The sequence below is a fragment of the Ursus arctos genome, unplaced genomic scaffold, assembly GCF_023065955.2.
Source record: "Ursus arctos isolate Adak ecotype North America unplaced genomic scaffold, UrsArc2.0 scaffold_24, whole genome shotgun sequence".
Lineage (NCBI taxonomy): Eukaryota > Metazoa > Chordata > Mammalia > Carnivora > Ursidae > Ursus > Ursus arctos.
The window spans coordinates 21,265,918-21,287,611 of NW_026622919.1; the positions used below are offsets into that span (position 1 = coordinate 21,265,918).

Here is a 21,694-nt window from a genome sequence, read left to right on the forward strand (position 1 = left end):
TGCTCCTTCCCTGGGACGCTGCCTTTCCTCCTGTCCTTTCCAGTCTTCGGGGGAATCTGTGCCTCCTCTCCCCTCGTTTAGGCCCCACAGGGCCAGGAAAGGAGGGAGTCCTTTGGTGAAGGAACGCGGATCTTTGGGGTTCTGGGCCTTTCACTCTGCAGGATCACGTGCTGTTCCTGAGACAGGTGTGAAGTCCCGGGGGGAAGGAGGAGCCGCCCAGGGCCGTCTGGGCCCCTCTCTGGCTCTGGGCCCGCCTCAGTGTCCTTGGAGTGGGTGCTGGGAAGGGTGCAGGGTCTTTGCCCACGTCCACCGGGTGAGGCCCACGCAGCGCCGGGAGGAGCAGTGCAGCCCCTGGGCCCGGTGCTGGGGGTGGGGTGCCCTGGGAGCTCCCGTGGAGTTGCGGGGGTGCGGTCAGGCTGAGGCCGGTGCGCATCGACAACAACCGGGGTTCTCACCCTGCTCCGCCGCTTAGCAGCCTTGAGGCCTTCCCTCCCCGAGCTTCGGTTTCTCCCTCCGTGTAGCAGGATAATCCGTGTCGGGGCTGTCGTGAGGATTAGCACCTGGGAGACACTTGGTACGAGGTCACCACGTCAGCACGAGTTCTGGGGTTACTGCCGCGATCACGTCCTTAAATGTTGCTTGCGGGGCGGGCTGGGGGGCAGAAGACAGGCCAGGCTCAGTCAGGTGGTAATCCCCGAGGGCTGAGGGGTGGGGGCCACAAGCTTCTCCCTGGGGAAGGAGGTGGGTCGAGAGGGCCGGCGCAGGCATGTCCCTGAGGGGGCCACGGGCAGCGCGTGGCGGGGGAGGCCGAGTCCTCCTTGCCGGCCGCTCCTTGCGTTCCCCGTCTGCAGCACTGCCCACCGCAGCGTGGCCCTCGGTAGCGGGTTCCAGCTCGATCGCTCTCCTCGTGTCCCGGGCACAGCCACAGCCGTTGCCTGCTGGCATTTGGGTGGCACGGCCCAGGATGGCCCCTTCCGCCCCGTTCTCTGGCCCACACTCACCTCAAAGACGGACCGGGTGAATATACAGATATCTCTCTGACCTGCTCCCTGAGTCCAAGAAGAGGGAAGCGTTTCTTACCTCTGGACTTGCCTACCTCCGGCCCAGCCAGAATGTGGCTTATCTGAAGGCCTGAGAGGTGGGGCCCCCAGCCCTGCCCAGCTTTCCAGTTCTTTCAGTTCCCTTCCTGGGGCTCCCTGCCACACAGTGGCCAGCACCCGTGCAGAGATCTTACAGAGCGGATTCTCACAGCTGCCATGCCTGGTGAGCCACTGAGGTGCGTGGCCCCTGGGATGGGCCTGGGGGTCCTAGGCACCGTCTTTCTGGGCACCCGGAAGAATTCCTGGGCTGGGAGTGAGCTGAGAGCTGGCCACCGAGATGGGGGCAGGGCCGGAGAGGCGAGCATGGGTGCCTGGGCCAGCTGGAAGGAACTTAGAGGAAGGTGGTCAGAGGTAGGATGGGGAGGCGGAGCCCAGAAAGCTTGTGAGGGGAGTCCTGGCCCCAGGAGGAAAGCAGAGGAGCCTGAAGAAAGGGAAACATCTCCAGAGGAAGGAGTCGCAGAGGGCCGGAAGGGGAGAGAAAGAGAAGGATTTGGCAGGGCACCTGGGGGGCTCAGTCAGTTAAGCATCTGACTCTTGATTTTGGCTCAGGTCACAATCTCAGGGTTGTGAGATTGAACCCTGAGTCAGGCTCCGCACTGAGCAGGGAGTCTGCTTGGGATTCTCTCTCTCCCTCTCCCTTTGCTTCTCTCTCTCTCAAATAAATAAATAAAAGAGAAAGAGAGAGAGAGAAGGATTTGGAGGTAGGAGCACCTGAAGGGTCCCGTGTGGTGGGGACGAAGAGCTGCTCTGAGTAGAAACAGGGATGGACCAGCTGCATGTGTCAGGTTGCCCTGGTAACGGACCTATGGAGGGTCCCGCAGGGGAGCTAGAGAGGTACAAGGGCCAACTGTAGACCAGGAGTGGGTGAAGGGGAGAGTGGGTGGGGGAGATGCCCCAGGTAGGGTTTTGGGATTCATTTTATTTTACCCAGAATAAGGGGACCCTTCAGAGGCTGACCAGTAACTGAGGAGACAGGACCATGGGAGTGGGGGGGGTATGCAGGGCACCCACCCCCAAGCCACTCTCACACTCCATCCTTTCTCTCTTGTTTCCTTCTGAGGCCGACTTACCACTGTCTCATTGGGAAGTGGTTGGTAGGAGCACCCATCCCACTGCCTTGCAGAATACAGCAAGGGAGGGAGTCCCAGAAGTACTCACTGGGGTTGGCAACCGAGGTCTGGCGGCCATGCCCCTCATCTCTTCCTGGGTCCTCTTTTCATCAACACCGGCGGGGGGGGGGGGGGGGCTCTGGCTGGAAGATGGTGGGCTTGCCTTCCTATCCCTCAGGCCCCTCTGAGCAAAGGGGCAACTCGGCCATGGGAGATGCAGAAATTAGGTCTCACTCTCCTTTCCATTTGGGGTAATCACTGCTCCATCTTTCCTCCGGAAAGGTTCTATAAAGGACAGAAGGGAATCTAGCATTTGCAATGGTCACCCTCCTTAGTGTGTAGTGAACACCTTACCTTCCAGAAACGGGGAAGGCAAATAATTCCAAGTCCTCATTGTTCTAGAACTTTTGGATCTTCATTGACCCCAGGCTGCCAAAGGTAGATTTAAAAACCTGAACCAATATCCCCCTCTCCCAAAATGATATTGGCTTCTTTTTCTCCAGTTGGTCAAGGCACAATGCCCAGCATATCTGAGGAAATCACGAGAGTTGTGGTCCAAGAGGTGGATGTTGGAGGGGATATGATTGCTGTCAGAAGAATCCTTGATGCTGACAGATTTCACCGCTGCTCTCTGGTGAGGGGGAAGAGAAATTTCTGGGGACACCAGTAGCACGGGCCAGACCTCACCCTGGAGGATGTACTGGAGAGAAGGGAGGGTGAAGGGCTGTTCGATATGCTGGCTCAGGGCCCCAAGGTCAGTATGAGGGGGTAAGAGATGGCCAGCCCGGACACTTCGCCCACTCCTGCTGTACCACGCTGTCAGCTCTCCACTGCAGGCAGTCAACAAACAATTTTATGTACTAGAGCCTGTATGCACGTGTCCATACGCCTCAGTTTAAGAGATGCACAAAAGATGTTGGAATTTAAATAAAAACTTGAAAAAAATGCACAAAAGACAATGCACACACACGAAAATGCGTGGGGAGAAAAGGAACGGGGGAAGTGGACATTTATTTTTATTGGAAATTATTCCTAAATTGTCTTCCTTTCTCATGTTTTCCCTTTGTAAATAATTCACTTTTAAATTAGCTGAGGTCTTCTGGTGTGTTGCTATGTTTATGATTTAGACAGATAAATAAACGGAGGCAGTTTGCTTAGTGGTTAAGAAAGGACGCAGGCCTTAGAGCCGAGGGCACCTGGTTTCTAAGCCTGGCTCTGCCTCTTACCAGCTCGCTGACCGCTGGACAAGTTGCTTTCTCCCTCTAAGTCTGTTTCCTCATCTGCCAACTCGAGAAGACTGTTGCAGAAATCAGGTGGGCTAGGTTAGGTAAATCATTTATCACAGCGGCTGTGCAGAAGGAGCCTCCAGTCGAAGTCCAGCCCCGTCGTTCTGCTCTTGGCTGTTAGCCCTGCTGTTCCCCGGAGGTCGTGACTGAGCAGGTGACCAGAACTCCCTAAGGGCTTGCGGGATTTATAGAGGAGTCCATTCCATGCCCCTGCCTCCGCATTCAGTTTTTTGGATTTCAGAAGCCCCAGGGTAAGTGCTGTTGAACCCTCACCGGGAGACTCCTTTCTCGCACCTCAGGGTGAGGACTTTTCCGGCTCAGATGTCTTTGCTACAGCCCATCTAGGTCTCCCCGAGACACGGGAAAGAACCTAAACAGTACCACTGTCCAGTTTTAGAACACCTGCCACGTGCCGGGCACCGCCGTTCTGTGGCCAGGAGCAGGGCCCAGGTTACCTGGAGGCGGTGGGCCTTTCCACAAGTGGAGTTTCGTTAAGCAAGCAAGGGGCTTCAGGCAAATTGCAAGATTATCATTTTTCAAACACTCTTGAGTTCATTCTCTGAGAAGCAAACTGCCAAGAGCGAATTTACTAAAAGCTGGTTCTCAAAAAAACAGTTTGCTAAATGACCAGTTCATTGAAAACAGAAAAAAAACTTTAAACTAGGATTAGGGTGTTTTGCCATTATCATATTACTCTCCAGGGACAGGGCAAAGCGTTAAATAGAAAAAAAAATCCGACTCGGTTAACTTCCTTTAAGGGAAAGTCTGTCTGTTTGCATAAAAAATTCAGAGGCAGAGGTGAAACCAAACTTAAACAAACAAAACTTACAAATGAAGTGGATTGGTAATTTGATTTGATTTTCAGCAACTTGGCCTGCTTCCTTTTCAAATGGATTTTTTATTTTTTTTCACTCTATGGCGCTGAAGGTATGGTTAAAGTATGCATTGGGTTTTATTTTGTTTTGTTTTGTTTTCCTGTTAACTAAAGTCCACATACTTCACTCTGATTATCTTGGTTCTTACCTAATATCCTTTTTCTGTTCCAAGATCTCATCCACGATACTACATTACCTTTAGTTATCTTATCTCCCGAGGCTTCTCTTGGCTCTGACAATTTCTCAGGCTGCCCTTATTTTTGATGACCTTGACGGTTTTGGGGAGTACCGGTCAGGCATATTGTAGGATGCTTGTCTGTTGGAATTTGCTTGATGTTTTTTTTTCTCACGGCTCGACTGAGGTAATGGGTTTGGGGAGGGAGACCGTGGAGGTAAAGTGCCATTCGCACTGCATCGCAGCAAGGGGACGTGCTGTCAACATGACTTATCGCTGCTGGTATTGACCTTGGTCACCTGGCGGATGTGGTGTTTATCAAGTTTCTCTCCTGTAAAATTAGTCTTTTTTCACCCTTCTCCGTACTATCCTGTTTTTGTGCATAAGGTTTCATTTTTCTTTCCTCTTGGACAAAGTACGTGCAGACTTTCACATGGCTCAAGAAACAGATGGGCCCGGACGTTAGGGTCACACATGTAGGACTGATATGAGGCGCTCTTGCCAGTTCTGCCACGGTTCCACCAGTTCCAAAATGCATTTTGCTATGGAGATCCAGCCCTGCGCCCCCCCTCCCCCCCCAGCAGTAGAAGCTCTTCCCCCTCTGTAGGCTCACATCTGGGAGGTCTGAGAGAAGGGCACTCGGCCTGGCAGCATGACCTTTACCCTTCCCTTTCCAGAGAACTCCAAAGGCTGAGTTCCCAACTTCTGGACATGGCAGACTCAAAGGGAACGTTGACAGTGAAGTTACCCAAAGAATTAACAATCGCAGGGGCCTTCCGCGGGTCCCACAAGCAGAGAGTCAAGATATTGGAGACCCGGATACCCCAGCAATATCTGGATTCCCTTGAGCATGGGGAGGCTGGAGTCGGGCAGCATGGGGAGGAAGAGGGGGAAGGCCCATTTTGGGCACTGAGGGCATCTGAGGGGGAGGTATCCTGGCTGGTGCAGCCCCTCATGCCCCTTCCCAACACTCCCCGAGCCCGCTCCTCACTCAGGCCTGCCCTCCTCTTCCCCTTCCAGAAGTTCTTCCTGGATCAGCCTCCAGGAAACCTTCTGAGACCCCCAACTCACTCGCATCCCGCTACCCTCCAGGGTGATTGATTCTTCTGACTTGGACCCAGCCTGCTGGTTTCAAGAGGCCACTCTGCTTTGCTCTCCTCGTGAGATGCCCACATCTGGGTTTTGTGCAGCCTCAGTCGGCCTTGTGGGAGCTATGCCCCCTCCGTCGAGTAGGAACCGCTCGCGACCGGGCGGGACTGGCTTTACTAACCTCTCTGCGTTTATCCCCTGCGCGCGGTCGGTGCTCAGTAAGACAGCCAGACAGCCGGAGCGAAGTGCAGTGAAATCAAGGCACCCTGCGCAGAACGTTCACCGCACAGAAAGCGCCACCACCCACCCCGCCAGGGTGGCGCTAACAAGTGTCTCAGAGGTTCTGATGGCGGAGGACATGGTGCTTCCAGGGACTTACGGGGACATCACCAGCCTTCCCCCTCAGCAGGGATTTTGTTGTTGGCGTGGGTGTTTTCTTTCCGTGCTGAAGTTGTCGGAAAGTGTGGGGCAGCTCGGGGGAGGGGACGCAGCCTTGCCCCAGGGCTAGCCCTCCTGCAGTGCGCAATGCCTCTTGTGTTCCCTTTTTAGTTAAAAAGTGAAAGACACTGAAGTTTTACTGGGCCTTTGAACGACCCCTCCCTACCATAGTGTTGCTGCTGAGGGGCCTTTGGAGTTTTTCTAAGGGAGCTGAGTTTTTTCTAGAATGCCTGTTGTTGCTAGAATGAGGCTCTGTGGTGTATATATATAGACCTGGGGGGAGGCTATTAGGTAGAGGGGTTAGCAGAGGCAAGGATGCAGGTCTCCTCGAGGGTCTTTCGGGTGCAAATTCGGATGATGTTCCATCAGGCTATTTTTATATCCTCATGGAATCAAAGGTGTCTTCTGGAGCCCAAGGCTGTGGACAGTGTGGCCAGGTCCCAGTTGGAGCCCCATCTCAGAGAAGTGGGCGTTAGGACCTGGGAAGATGCCTGTCTCAGTGCCATGGGAAGGGCCCATGCTTTGGACTCATACAGACTAGGGTCTGAATTCCAACTCTACACTTAGTAGCTGTGTGACCCTGGACCATTCACAACCTGTCTCTATGCCTGTCTCAATTTCCAAATGAGAAATGGGTGCAATTCTGCCTACATGGTAGGATTGTGGTGAGAGGGCAGTGAAATGATGTGGGAAGCACCTCGTGCTGGCACACAATCTTCTATAGATGCAAATGAGTTCCCTTCCCACTTCCCACCTCCTTGCCCCCACCGAGGGGACAGTGAACTATGCTGGGGTGCCATGTCCCTTGGGTTTCCAGCGTCAGAGACCCTCAGTCTCAAATAGGAACTAGCTGATGGAGAGGGAGAAATGTCACTGGCTGGTGGGGTTCCTGGGATCCTGAGTTCTAATCCTCCCCCTCCACTCCCTCCAGGAAGCTGAGGGGAAGACTACCTGCTTTGTGGCAAGTGATCCGGAGAACGAGAGCAGACCTGTATCTGGTGGCAGAGACTCCGGAGACGGCACGGAAGGGGCCCTGGCACGGGAACGGCAGTGTACACTGTGGGCTGGATGCACACGAGGCTGGGACCCTGGGAGGCGGGGTCTGTGAGAGAAGCAAGCCTTGGCCCACCCGCCCCAGGTCAGGGGATGCCAGCCCAGACCCCAGGCTCTTAGCTCTTCTTCCAGACCTCCCTGACCAATCTCAACGGCTCCTTGGCCTTTTTAGGCCTTCTCTTCTCACCCCAAGAAAGTGCGTGTGGCATTGCTAAGTTCCTCCGCTGTTACTCTCCTGTGATGCCCTGTTTTCATTTGCTTCTCAGCGTTTCTCACGGTTCATAATTACATGGGGATTTTTTGCTTATTGTCTGCCTCCCTTTCTGAGAGACAGGAAGGCAGGAGCCACAGTGCCTGGAATAAAAAGGTCCTCCATAAACATTTATTGACTCAGCAGTGGAAACAGCATGAGTTTGGGGGTCAGATACGGGTTCATATTTCAGCTCTGCTACTATTTTAGCTGTGAAACTGGCTTACCTACTGATCCTTTTTTTTTTTTTTTTTAGATTTTATTTATTTGACAGAGAAAGAGGGAGAGAGAGAGGGCACATGAGTAGGGGGAGGGGCAGAGAGAAAGGGAGGAACAGATTCCCTGCTGAGCAGGGGGCCCAACTGCCCGCCACCCCAGGACCCTGGGATCCTGACCTGAGCCAAAGTCAGATGCTCATCCCATTGAGCCACCCAGGCGCCCCTGCTAATCTGTTTTGAGCGTCAGTTCTCTCATCTGTAAAAGGGGATTGTTTAGGAGATCTGGCAAGATAATCATGCAAAGCACCTAGGGATTAATCAATATGAGCTCTTTTTTCCTAGCGCCACAGGTCAGTGACCAACCCCCTAAAGGGGTCCGGGGCTATTGAGTAAAGCAGCTCATCTTCCCCAACATGGGGAGAATGAGTAAGCAAGGCCTGGTGGGGGCAGGGTAGGTGGGGCTAGGTTCAGCCAGGCTCTGCGTCAGCCTGGAAGGGCCCTGGTGAGCTTGAAGGTGGAGGGTAGTTCCAGGGAAGGGGGAGGGTTCAGAGCTGGGTAGGAGGACTGAGGCTCCTTGGTCAGACACCCAGGATTCATGACACTAATCCTTCCCTAGCTAGAGGTGTTAATGCCTAGCTCTTCCTGAGTTTGTTTTCATTTTTTGTTTTGGTGAGGGGCAGGGTATGAGGATTGGGGAGAGACATGAAAGAGGAACTTACAGAGACAGAGAAAGAACTTGTCTTTCTGAGAACTGGTTCTCTCGCTCTGGCACTAGTTTAGATATTTGTTTCTTGGGCAACAAAAATCCTTTCCGGAAGGTGAGTGGCTTCTAGGCCTTCTGTTCATCATTCCAGAATGGGTAAGGGTACTGTTTTTTAAAAGAGGATAACAAATGGCCCAGAATTATCGGGTTTTTAGGGTTGAGAATGGAATAGGGGGCACTTAGGGGTGGAAACCGAGGTATGGGCAGGAAAAAACCCTGTCTGTTGCAGAAACAGGTTGGATTGCATGTTGGCCTAGGGTTTCCAGGCTCTGACAACTTTGACTTACTTTGTGTAGGTCAGTATGCCGGGTCCTGGGGTCTCAGCCCTTAAAGAAGGCTGAGAGGCCTGGGAAGCACGATTGAATTAATGTCCAGGTCTCGCATAGCACTGGCTGTGAAAAGATCACTGGACCTGGCAGTCGGAGAGATTCAGGGTCTAGCGGCTCTGCCACTCACGCTCTGTAGCCTCAGAGCCTTGGTTATCCTGACTTTCACATGAGTGGGTTAGACTAGAAGATCCCTGTGATTCTGAATGTGGCTTCCTCTGGAATTTCAGAGTCTTCTCCTGGATCCCCAAAGAGCTGTACTGCTTAAGAGGCCTTGGGAAGGGGTAGAGAGAGGTCTAGATGTGGCAGAAAATTCAAGAAACTTGCAGAAGCTGCAGCATGCACGTTGAATGGCAAGGACTAAATAAGTTTTGATTTCTTGGAGACGGAGAAGAATTTGGGGTTGGTACTAGACTGGGGGTGAGCTGGGAAGATGGAGGTGAGGTTAGCGGGAGGCAATGATGGTGGGTGTCTGGGAAGAAGGATGCTTCAGGAAAAGATTAGAAGAAGGAAAGAGACAGAAAAGTGGTCTCTTGAAGAATGGGGTCTACAGGGTCCTTGTTAATAATGGAGCTCGTTGGCTGGGTAGGTCGAGTTTTTTTTTTTTTTTTTTTTTTTTAAGATTTGAGAGAGAGAGAGCATGAACAGGGGAGCAGCAGAGAGAGAGGAAGAAGCAGACTTTGTGCTGAGCAGGGAGCCTGACGAAGGTCTCAATCCCAGGACCTCCAGATCATGACCTGAGTCAAAAGCAGCCGCTTAACTGACTGAGCCGCCCAGGCGCCCCAAGGGTAAATCGAGATCTTAATTGCTGTCTCTACAGGGAAGTCCTTGAGTTGAGAGGATTTCAGAAACATGAAGGAGAAGGAGCAGGACATGGTGAGAGGCCTCTAGGGTCTGGGTGAGAAGGAACAAAGAGATGTGCTAAGCTCCCTCAGAGCGCACTTGCCGCTCTCCGCTAGAGCAGGACTGGTGCTCACCTCCCCGTTTCCTGGCCCTCGGTGTTCGAGGTCCTGATCTCTGGTGACCTATAGATGGTCTAACAGGTCTTCCCATAAGTAGCCTTTTTAAGGCTGCTGGGTTCTTGGTAAAGGCACAGACCGACTCCATCCTGGGTATCCCAGAGGCTTTGATTGGTGGGGAGGGATGTGACTGTACGCTGGTGTGGAGGAATTGCCAAGCAGAGGGGTCTGTGGGGATTCAAATCCTAGGACGAAGGGGGCGCACATTGCCTTTTACATTTTATGCAAGAGAGACCTTCACATTTTAGAACCTGGCCATTTTCCCCAGGCCAGGGACTGGGGGATGCCCCCTCTACCTGCTGGCATAGACTGACGTCCTGCAGGCTGAGAGGGAAGCAGGAACCACAGCAGGAGCCTGCTTGGGATAACTCTCATCTGTCACTGCCAGGGGCCCTCTGGAACCTCCTTCTGCTGCTGGTCCCAGGTCTGATGAGACACTGAAGCCCTGTCCCACTGTGTGCTGCCCCTCTCTGCCAGCCACCCTCTTCACCCTCTTTTTTGCCCCCAGAGCTGTCTGAGGAGCAGAGGAGCAGTGTCTTGGGGCTGAGGCCCTAGGGAAGGGGACCCTGCCCCGGTTGAAGGACCCGGTAAGACAGCCAGGGCTGAGGGCCAGGGTCCCAGTGGAAGTGAATGCCCGTGCTCGCAAGGGACTCAGCAGTCCCAGGGTACAGTCCTCCCTACTTCACAGCTCTCTGTCAACTCACATCCATTCAGCTGGTCTGTGGCAACTCCCTGGAACACTTGGTTTCTAAGACAACTTGGGGCTGGGCTTTCTAGACTGTTGCTAGCCTATGGGCTAGAGATGGAGGGCGGAAAACTGTTAGCCCCAGGATGGCAGTGCCAACATTGATTAGCAGTGCCTGTCACTACGTTGAGAATATGAGGCTTTCCAGGATCTGCAGGAGGAAGTGCCGTAATGGATTACTGCATCTGCCACGGCCCAGGACTAAGAAGGGTGGCCAAGTATTTGCCATTTCTGGCATGTTTCCTTGTTCCTAGCTTTACAGTGTGGTGTGTTTCCTTCCAGGTGGGATCTGTCCTGGAGCAGAACTGGAGCGAGCAGCCCCAGGGTGTGGGCCGGGACCCTGACGCGCGGCTCCTCTGTGTCCTCCATGTTGCTCTCTCCATCCTGCTGCAGCTGGGTGAGAAGCTGACCTAGTGCCTTCCTAACCACATGTTAGCCCTCGAACCATTCTCCCCTCAAACCTCTGGGTGCTCCCCTCCCAGGCCATCCCCGTCCTCCCACCCCCAGTCACTAGCACGGTGTCTTTATAACAAAGAGCCAACTATTCTTCAATACATCGCTTTCCCTACATGATAAAGTCCAAAAATCAGCCTGGATTGTATGCATGGGCTTCTGACTAAAAATGGCAGATTGGTCATATTTTCTCTCCCTCTTGAAACCTCACTAAATAAAGTAAAGCGATAGATGTAAACGCACAGTGGTAAAGAGAATGAGGCAGCAGATAAGAAATTCTGACACATCTTTGGAAACTAGAAGGTAATTAAAGGCATTCAAGCTGGGAGGTGTGGGCCTGAGGGGAGCGGGGAGTGTGGGAGGAGACTGTTGTTCTCTCATTATGAACTTTTTCTCTTTAATATTTTTTAAGACAAGGTAATTAAAAGAAATATATGCTTGTCGTAAAGTATTTCAAATATTTCTCAAAGTCAAAGGTGATCTCCCTTCTTCCTCTAATATAACCACTGTTAACATTTTGGGGCTACGTTAACAGTCTTCCTGTGAAGCAGTATCTAAAATGGTAATTTAAACATGAAGCTAGGATGATATAACAAATTTGATTTCTATCTTTGGTACTAGAGTTGTTTTTTCTTCTAGATTGGTAAAAATATTATATGCAACAGGAATTCTCATAAATGCTGTGGGGAGTGAACTGCTTTAGAAAATTGTTTGACGGTATCTATGAAAGCTAAACACGTGCCTATGAGCCACTCCACCTCCTAGGCACATACCCAAGAGAAAGGAGTGCATTGTCTCCACAAGACATGCATATACAAAAACATGAGCCCAAGAGCCCCAAGCTGAACGCTACTCAAATGTCCAACAACGTTAGGATGGGTACATATATTGTGGCGTATTTATGCAAGAGAACAAATTACTGCTCCACATAACAGTATGGATGACTTTCACAGACTCAGTGCTGAGCAAATAAATCCAGACACAAAAGAACGTATTTATGTTTGAGTCCTCTGAGAAGCAGGTGCCAAAGTAGAATTGGATGTGCAAAAGTCTTAAGGGAAGAGCCTGGGAAGAATAAAGGGAGAGGGAGCAGGAATGGAAAGCCTTCGATGCAGATCTAAAACCCCTGAAGGGAGAAGGAGGGAAGGATTGAGTAGGAAGAGTCTCAGACTGCAGGGCACTTCTGAGAGTCCCTTTGCTCAGACCTGAGCAAGGGTGGTCTACTGGAGGAGTCCCCATCAGGCGGGAGTGGCCAGGCCCTAGTACCCACCCCCATGCTCGGCCTTTGGCTGGAAGCAGTCCAGGGAAGCTCGATCTCAGGAGGGAGATCTACAAGGCAGCAGGTGGGGGTTCTTAGTCAACGGTGCTTCCTGCAGCAGGTTCTCCTGAAGAAAATTCTCCATGGCCACCACAGTACTGTACGATTCCATTATATGAGGCTCAAGAGCAGGAAAACTAAGCATTGGTGGTAGAACTCAAAATAGTGGTTATCTTAGTGGAATAGTCTTAACTGAGAAGAGGCAAGAGGGAGTCTTCTGGGGTGCTGGAAATATATAAAGATTCACTGTACTGTCATTTAAGATCAGTATACTTCACTATATTATACATCAATAAAAAAATTTTTAAAAAGTACATAGTGAATAATTCCATGTAAATGAAGTGAAAACCGAGCAAAACTAAATGACAGTGGTAGAAGTCAGAATAGTGGGGGCGGTATTGGCTTGGAAGGGGCATGAGGGAATCTTCTGGGGCATTGGAAATATTTTATAACTTGATCGGGATAGTGCTTATGTGGGTGTCCACATGTATACAAATTTAATAAGCCATACATTTAGGATTTGGGCACTTTAAGTTTGTTTCTACCTTCATGTTACTGTAAGGTGTTTTTTTTTTTTTTACCTCAATAAGAATTTTAATTTAAAAACATTGCATACACATGAAAACATACTTGAACAAAACAGAAGAATATACAAAATTAAATAAAAATTTCCTCTCAAATCCCTTTACCCTATAACATAGTCCCACTTTCTTTAGATAGTCACTAAACTTAAGTTTTTGTTATTATTTAGTTTTAGTTTTTATTACAATTAAAAATGATATTCTTATATTTGTTCTTGAGTTATTAATTTTAGATAGTATTTATTGACGTCCCAGTACTAAGGAAGAAAATTGGGAAGAACAGACATTGAACAAGAACTACAAAGTAGGAAGAATGTTATTAAAAAAAATTTAGGGTACTTACGAAAGTATGTAGTGAAAGATAACAGGGTAGTCCCCTCTTACCTCTGACATTGGAATCAGAATTTAAGGAAGAGGGAAGGGGACAGTCACACCAAACTGTTGGCCTTTTATTTGAACATGCTGTCACTTGTACAATGATATGCTTATTTATTTATTTATATTGAAAATATTTTAAAAGTATTTATTTATTTAAAGTAATCTCTATACCCAATGTGGGGCTCAAACTCATGACCCTGAGATCAAGTGTTGCATGCTCTTCTGACTAAGCCAGCCAGGCGTCCCTACTTTCCCCCCACCTTATCCTTATGTTAAGCTACGGTTCAAATAGCTCTTCTTCAGTAGTCATCCCAGTTACCCAAAGAATTGGTTTACTTCTATATGGCCCATAACACATTGAATACATCTCTACTATGGCATTCACCATACTGTACTGAAATTATTAGTACATATGCCTGTTTCACTAATGTGAAAGTTTCTGGAGAACAAGGTTTAAATCTAACTTTTCTTTGCTAGGGCTCTGTAAACAATTGTTTTCTTCAGAAGTACCTTTGAGTTGGGGGAAGTTTGGGATTCATACCCAGAATTTCATGAGGCTGGCTCCACCTCAGAGCTACCAGTTGTCACTAAGAATTTTTGTTCTGTCCTCTCAGAGTCTCAGCAAGGGACTACTCGTCTAAGGGAGATTGAACTGAACCAAAAACCTGACGTTCATATTTAATCTGCTGATTTCCCTCATCTCACATCCCTGATTCCAATGTGAAATTCAATACAGTAACTGCATGTGTCTGTAAAGAATTTCCTGTTCCAGCAGCTGAAACTGTGATAGAGATGGCTTCGAAAAGGGGGCAGTTGGGATAGTCGTTATTTGAGCTTGGAGAGATGGAGATTGCGCTCTTACTTATTCTTCAGAACTCTTAGCTTAAGCAATACCCATTTCTTTTTTTTTTAAGGTTTTATTTATTTATTCGACAGAGATAGAGACAGCCAGCGAGAGAGAGAACACAAGCAGGGGGAGTGGGAGAGGAAGAAGCAGGCTCATAGCGGAGGAGCCTGATGTGGGGCTCGATCCCATAACGGCAGGATCACGCCCTGAGCCGAAGGCAGACGCTTAACCGCTGTGCCACCCAGGCGCCCCTAGCAATACCCATTTCTGACAGTTTCTATATCTCTCCAGGCTGAGTTAGAGACTTCTAAGCACACTGTGGTTACCCTTTTTGGGAAAGAAACCTTTTTCAGAAATGCTAGTTAAGCCGGCTGGAGGTAGATACGATCCTATGGAGTTGGATGTCTTGGATAAGGGGGAAAACTACTTTGTAGGAAATAAATCAAGGAATTTATTGATTTTGCTCCTTAGATGGAGAGGGACAGTGGAAGGAGAGAGAATGGAGGGAGAGAAGCACAAGCAAGATAGAGAGAGGCTGAAACTATGTAAGGTAGTAAAAACTTCTAGATATGAGATAGGTGAAGAACATTCAAGAATGGTAACACCAAACTTGTTTCTGGAGAACAGGGTTTAAATCCAGTAAGTTAGATTATTTGCTGTAGCTCTTCCATGGAAAACAATTTAAAATGCTGGATAAGATAATTTATTTTTTTAAAGTCCTATTTATTTAAGTAATCTCTACACCCACGATGGGGTTCGAACTCATGACCCCAAGATCAAGAGTTGCATGCTCGTCTGCCTGAGCCAGAGAGGTGCCCCTGGATAAGATCATTTAAAACCATTCATAAAAAGCATCAAATTGTTGACAAGAAGCTCAAGCCAAAATATAAGTAAAAAGGAGATCCAGGGAGATAAACAAAGTATTAGAACACTAATGCAAATTTGCCCCATATGAAGGAGACTGAGATTTGCAGATCCAGGCAAGCTGGGGCTTCAGTTTGGCCAGCCTTATGGATTGATGAATCCAGAAGTCAAGGCCAAGAACCCACCCAGGTGGGAAATCTAATTAAAGGAGATCTTTCCCATATTAAACTGGAATCTTGAAAGGTTACATCATTGAGGTAAAAGTGAATCAGGAAACCCATACTCTTGCCTCACCTGCAGGGGATATAGGGAAGACTCTTGGTACTGAGTGAAGAAGAGGTTAAAAAAAAAAAGAAAAAATTTCTGAAATATTATGGCTATAGGCTTGTGTTTTCATAGAACTCAGCCTGGATTTGCATCATCTGGGTATTTCAGAGAATCTCAAATTGCAAACTTAGTTTGTGAGGGCCCAGGATTGGTTGTGTCCCTAGATGTCAGTCAGAATTAAAACACAAGTCTTTTCTGGAAGAAGTCATCTTCATTTCCACAAATAATTCTTTAAGGACAATGAGTGGTCCCCAGTAAAAAAAATCAAAGCATATAAGGAAATGACAAGCAGAAACAACAAACAGCAGAAAGAGGCTTATAAAGATATCATTATTGGAATTATTAGACTAGATTATAAATATGTGCTCATTACATTTAAAGAAATTTTAACATGAGCTTGATAATGCCAATGGCAAGAAGAAACTATTAAAAAGTCACCTATTGTATTTGTAAAAGAACCAAATATAACTTTTAGAAATGAGAAATTTGATCCTACATTAAAAACATAATAGGTAAAAGAACATATCGGATGTAACTGAGGAGGGAGTGCAATTGAAATTGGAAAAAAATAAAATATAGAGAGACAAAAGATGGAAAATATGGAGTGAGGTCAAGAGACATGGAGTATTGGGGCGCCTGGGTGGCACAGTCGTTAAGCGTCTCCCTTTGGCTCAGGGCGTGATCCCAGTGTTCTGGGATCGCGCCCCACATCAGGCTCCTCCGCTATGAGCCTGCTTCTTCCTCTCCCACTCCCCCTGCTTGTGTTCCCTCTCCCGCTGGCTGTTTCTGTCAAATAAATAAATAAAATCTTTAAAAAAAAAGAGAGAGAGACATGGAGTATAGCACAATAGGTATTAAATATGTTTAATCAGAGTTCCAAAAGAAGAGGAAAATGAGATTAAGGCAAAGACAATACTTGAAGAGGTAATGATTAAGAATTTTACAGAGCTAATCAAAGATACCAAGCCACAGATTCAAGAAGCTCAATGAATAACAGCAGGATCCATAAAAAGAAATCCACATCTAGACAAATCATAGTAAAATTGCAGAACAACAGCAAAAATAAAATGTTAAAAACAGCCAGAGAAAAAGATCGCTTACCTTCAAAGGAGTTATAGTTCAACTGAAACTGACTTTAATAGAATTCATTTGATGATGAAATTATATCTAATATGTGTTGAAATAACTGCCAACCCAAAATTGTATACTTAGCAAAACTATCTTTTTAGAATGAAGGTAAATAGGTGCGCCTTGGTGGCTCAGTCAGTTAAGCATCTGCCTTTGACTTGGGTCATGATCCCGGGGTCCTGGGATTGAGCCCGATGTAGGGCTTCCTGCTCAGCGGGGAGTCTGCTTCTCCCTCTGCCTCCTCCAGCTGCTCCCCCTGTTTGTGCACTCTCTCTCTCTCTGTCAAATAAATAAATAAAATCTTAAAAAAAAAAAGAATGAAGGTAAATAAAGTTATTTTTAGACAAAAATTGGGAGAATTTTCCACCAGTAGGTTCTCACTAAAGTAAATTCTTGCAAAAGGAAAGAGAGCCCAAATGAAAGGTCTGAGGAGTAAATAAGAAGTACATGAAGTAATGAAGAATAATTACAAAAAACCTGGTAAATATATGGTTAAATCCAAATGAACAGTAATTGTGGGGCACCTGGATGGCTTAGTCAGTGGACCATGTGACTCGTGATCTCAGGGTCATGAGTTTAAGCCCGATGTGGGGTGTAGAGATTACTTAAAAATAAATGAACAGTAATTGTATATAAAAATAATTAAACAATATTAATAGTATCTTGTGGGGTTAAATAACAATAACATAATATAATATGAATTTATTAAAAGTTTCTATTAAAATGTTATATTTTATCTGGGAAGAAAGAAATGATATTGCTTAATTTTGGACTTTGATCATTTAGTATGCATGCTATAATTTTTTTTTAAAGATTTTATTTATTTGAGAGCGAGAGAGGGAACACAAGAAGGGGGAGTGGCAGAGGGAGAAGCAGGCTTCCCGCTGAGCAGGGAGCCCGATGCGGGGCTTGATCCCAGGACCCTGGGATCATAACCTGAACTGAAGGCAGACGCTTAACGACCGAGCCACCCAGGTGCCCCTGCATGCTATAATTTTTAAGATAACCATTAATGAAATAGAAACAAACCAGTGGAGGGAAAAAAGATATAATGATAAAAAAAAGCTATCAACAAAAAAACAAGAAACGAATGAAAGAGAAACCTAGAAGAGGTGAAACAAATAAAAAACCCAAAAGAAAATATGGAATGAAATCCAATGTACATGGGCTAAATGAACCAGTAAAAATGCAAATATCGTCAGAATGGATAATTTTTATCTATTTGCTGTTCATGAGACATCTAAAACATAAGGATATAAAACATTAAAAATAAAAGGATAGAAATATATTGGATATGTAAATACTAAACAGAGGGAAATGGGTGTGGCTATATTAATATTAGGCAAAATAAATTTAAGGCATAAAGCATTATTAGTGGCAAAGAAGGTCACTTCATAATGATAAAAGTTTCAATTTACCAGGAAGATATAACAATTTTGTATTGCTATGCACATAATATAGCCTTAAAATATAGAAGGCAAACATTGACAAATCAGAAGACAAAATAGTCAAATACACAATCACTTCCCTTAGTAATTGATAGAATAAGCAGCTAAAAATATCAGTTTACGAAAATAGACATTTTGAACATGATTAGCAAACTTAACCTAATGGACATATTTAGAAAGCTGTACTCAACAACTGTAGAATATATGCCTGGAACATTTATAAACATTGTCCATATGTTGAGACATAAAATAAGTTTCAACGTATTTCAAAACACTGAAACATAGCACCTTCTCTGACCACAATAAAAACAACATGGAAATCAATAACAAAACATTACTAAATATCACCATATCTTAGGAAAGTAAGGCGCACATTTGTAAATAACTCATGAGTCAAGGGAGAAATCCTAATGAAAATTAGAATTTTGGGGGTATTTAACTATAAGAAAAATATATATATCAAACTTGTGTGATTAAACTATTTTTTAGAGGTAAAAATATGTGTCACTTTAATTATTCATGTTAGAAAAGAAGAAAGACCAAAGGGGGGAAATAAAAAGTTAAGTATGTCAAGAAGCTAAAAAAAAAAAAAAAAGCTGGCAAAATAAATCCAAACAAATGAAAGGAAAGAAAATAAGAGCACAAGTTTATCAAACAATAAAAAGGTTCAATAAAGATAGATATTGGATCTTTGAAATGATTAATAAAGTGGACATACCTCTGACAAGAGTGATAAAAGGAAAAAAAAGTAAGCACATACAGAAAGTGGACAGTCCTGTAGATGCTGCACGCATTAACAAGATAAGAGAATATTAGGAACAACGTTTACCAATAAATTTGAGATTTTAGATGAAATGGGCACTATCATAGGAAACTATAATTTGATAAAACTAAACCAAGAAAAAACAGAAAATATGAAAAATCCTATAACCACAAAGGACAATATATCAATAGTAAAATACCTTCCCACAAAGAAAATTCTAAATCTAATGGTTTCTCCAGTAAATTCAATTAAGCATTCAAGAATAAATAGTTCCAATCTATAGAAACCCTTCCAGGGAACAAGAACAAAAGAAATTAAAATGCAGGCCAGTTTTACCCATGCAAAATAAGTTTTACATGCAAAAATAAAAAAATGTATTAGCAAACCAAATCAAACAATAAAAAAAAAAAGATAAAATGTTAGGACGAGGTTAGATTTATCTAGGATTTCAAGGTTGGTTTAATATTGAAAAATCAATTTATGTAATTCACCACATTAACAGTTTAAGAAAGAAGAATAACATGATAATCTCAATAGATAGGAAAATGCACTTGATAAAATTCGATTTCCATTCATGATAAAAATTCCTAGAAAACTAGGAATAGAAGGGAATTTCCTTAACCTGATAAACATATCTGTAATAAACATCATATTTAATGGTAAAATGTTATAAGCTTTCTTTCTGAGATGAGAAACAAGAAAAGGATGTCTGTTCTCACCATCTATTTGACATTGTACAGAAGGTCTAGCAAGTAAAGTAAAAAAAAAAAAAAAAAATATATATATATATATTTTTATACACACACACACACACACATAGGGATTTAAAAAAAAAAGAAAATAGCATTACTTGCAGGTGATCTAATATGTATATAGAAAGTCCAAAAGGGGGGCGCCTGGGTGGCACAGCGGTTAAGCGTCTGCCTTTGGCGTTATGGGATCGAGCCCCACATCAGGCTCTTCAGCTAGGAGCCTGCTTCTTCCTCTCCCACTCCCCCTGCTTGTGTTCCCTCTCTCACTGGCTGTCTCTCTCTCTGTCAACTAAATAAATAAAATCTTTAAAAAAAAAAAGTCCAAAAGGGGGGCGCCTGGGTGGCTCAGTCGTTAAGCGTCTGCCTTCAGCTCAGGGTGTGATCCCAGAGTCCTGGAATCAAGCCCCATATTGGGCTCCTCCGCTGGGAGCCTGCTTCTTCCTCTCCCACCCCCCCTGCTTGTGTTCCCTTTCTCGCTGGCTGTCTCTCTCTCTGTCAAATAAATAAATAAAATCTTTAAAAAAAGAAAGAAAGAAAGAAAGAAAGAAAGAAAGAAAGTCCAAAAGGATGTACAGATAAATCATTAAAGTGAATAATAACTTAGCAATTTGCTAAAATCAATATACACAAAACAATCATATTCTTTTATATATCAGCAACAAAAAAATGAAATTTGGAAGAGTACTCATTGTAATAGCACCCAAAATATGAAATACCTAGGAATCTATCTAACAAAAGGTCTTAAAGAGTTCTAACACATTAAATTTAAATATCTTATTGAGAGGGGCACCTGGGTGGCTCAGTTGGTTAAGCGTCTACCTTCGGCTCAGGTCCTGATCTCAGGGTCCTGGAATTGAGCCCCGGGTGGAGCTCCCTGCTGGGTGGGGAGCCTGCTTCTCCCTCTCCCTCTCCCTCTGCCGCTCCCCCTCCTTGTGCTCTCTCTCTCTATCTCTATCTATCTCTCAAATAAATACATAAGTAAAAATCTTTAAAAAAAAATCTTATTGAGAGACCTGATAAGACTTAAATAAGAGATACTATGTTGAAGGATTATAAGACACAATATTGTGAAAATGTCAATACTTACCAAATTAATTTATGGATACAATGCAATCCCAACAAAATTTCAACAGTTCTGTGTGAGTGTATAACTTAAGCTGATTCTAAAATTTAATACAGAAGTGGAAAGGAACAAAAAGAGCTATGGTACTCTCGAAGAATGAGGTGAAAAACTTGCTCTACCAGATATCAAGATGGATTATAAAAGGTGTAATTTTAGTGTAACATTAGAGCAGGGACAGAAAAACAGAAGAGACAGCTCACAGATTTTCATGCATAAATGGACATTTAATATATGAGAGAAATATTGCAGATTAGTGGCGAAAGGCTAGATTTTTCAATAAATGGTGCCAGGACAATTGGGTAACCACATGGATAAATGAAATTTGATCCCTACCACACAGCATATATAAAAATTAATTCTAGGTGGATTTTAGATCAAAATGTGAAAGGTAAAACTACACTTATATTAACATTAAAAACTCATCTTCACCAAAAGTTATCATAAAGAGGTGAAAAGATAAATCGTAGAGTGGGAAAAGATATTTAAAACATATGTAGCTCATAAAGCAATAGAATCCAGTATCCAGTATAAGGAGCTTGTGAAAATCAACTTAAAAAGACAACGCAACAGAAAAATAGACAAGTCTTTTACAGAACTTTTTCAAAGAGAAAATCCTAAAAAATTAAAAATAAATAAATAAATAAATAAATAAATAAATAAATAATTAAGAAAATCCTAATGGGGGGCGCCTGGGTGGCACAGCGGTTAAGCGTCTGCCTTCGGCTCAGGGCGTGATCCTGGAGTTCTGGGATCGAGCCCCACATCAGGCTCTTCCGCTATGAGCCTGCTTCTTCCTCTCCCACTCCCCCTGCTTGTGTTCCCTCTCTCACAGGCTGTCTCTATCGCTGTCGAATAAATAAAATCTTTAAAAAAAAAAATCCTAATGGATACGTTCGGTACTATCTACAATTTCAAGCATTCGCTGGGGGTCTTGGAATGTATACCTCACAGATGATGGGGGATTACTGTATATCTATATAGTGGAATACTATATAGCAATGGATACAAATGAGCTAACGCTGTATGAGATTAATCTTTAGAAAGAATCAAGGCATAAAAGAATGTATTTGATTCTCTCCACAGAATGTTCAAAAATAGGGAGGATCCAAAGTGATAGCATGGTATCTGTTTATCCAAACTCCACCTCACATTTCTAGCCGTCTTCATAAAAAACACTGACACTCTGAAACTAACACTTTGGCACCAGTCGTGTTTCTGCAACCTCAGGGGCTTTCAGACCTACATAATTCATTATTGTTCCATGGC

The 21,694-nt window shown here is 45.2% G+C and overlaps 1 protein-coding gene across 1 annotated transcript; it reads left to right on the forward strand.

The window, feature by feature from the left end:
* Positions 1 to 2,390: 2,390 nt before the first annotated feature.
* On the forward strand, positions 2,391 to 12,528 carry GSDMB (gasdermin B). The gene is given in 5 exon segments (XM_048212578.2): positions 2,391 to 2,967; positions 5,051 to 5,638; positions 9,714 to 9,944; positions 10,224 to 10,445; positions 10,586 to 12,528. Coding segments are annotated over 5 exon segments (1,596 nt in total). The 5' UTR covers positions 2,391 to 2,687; the 3' UTR covers positions 10,861 to 12,528.
* Positions 12,529 to 21,694: the final 9,166 nt, after the last annotated feature.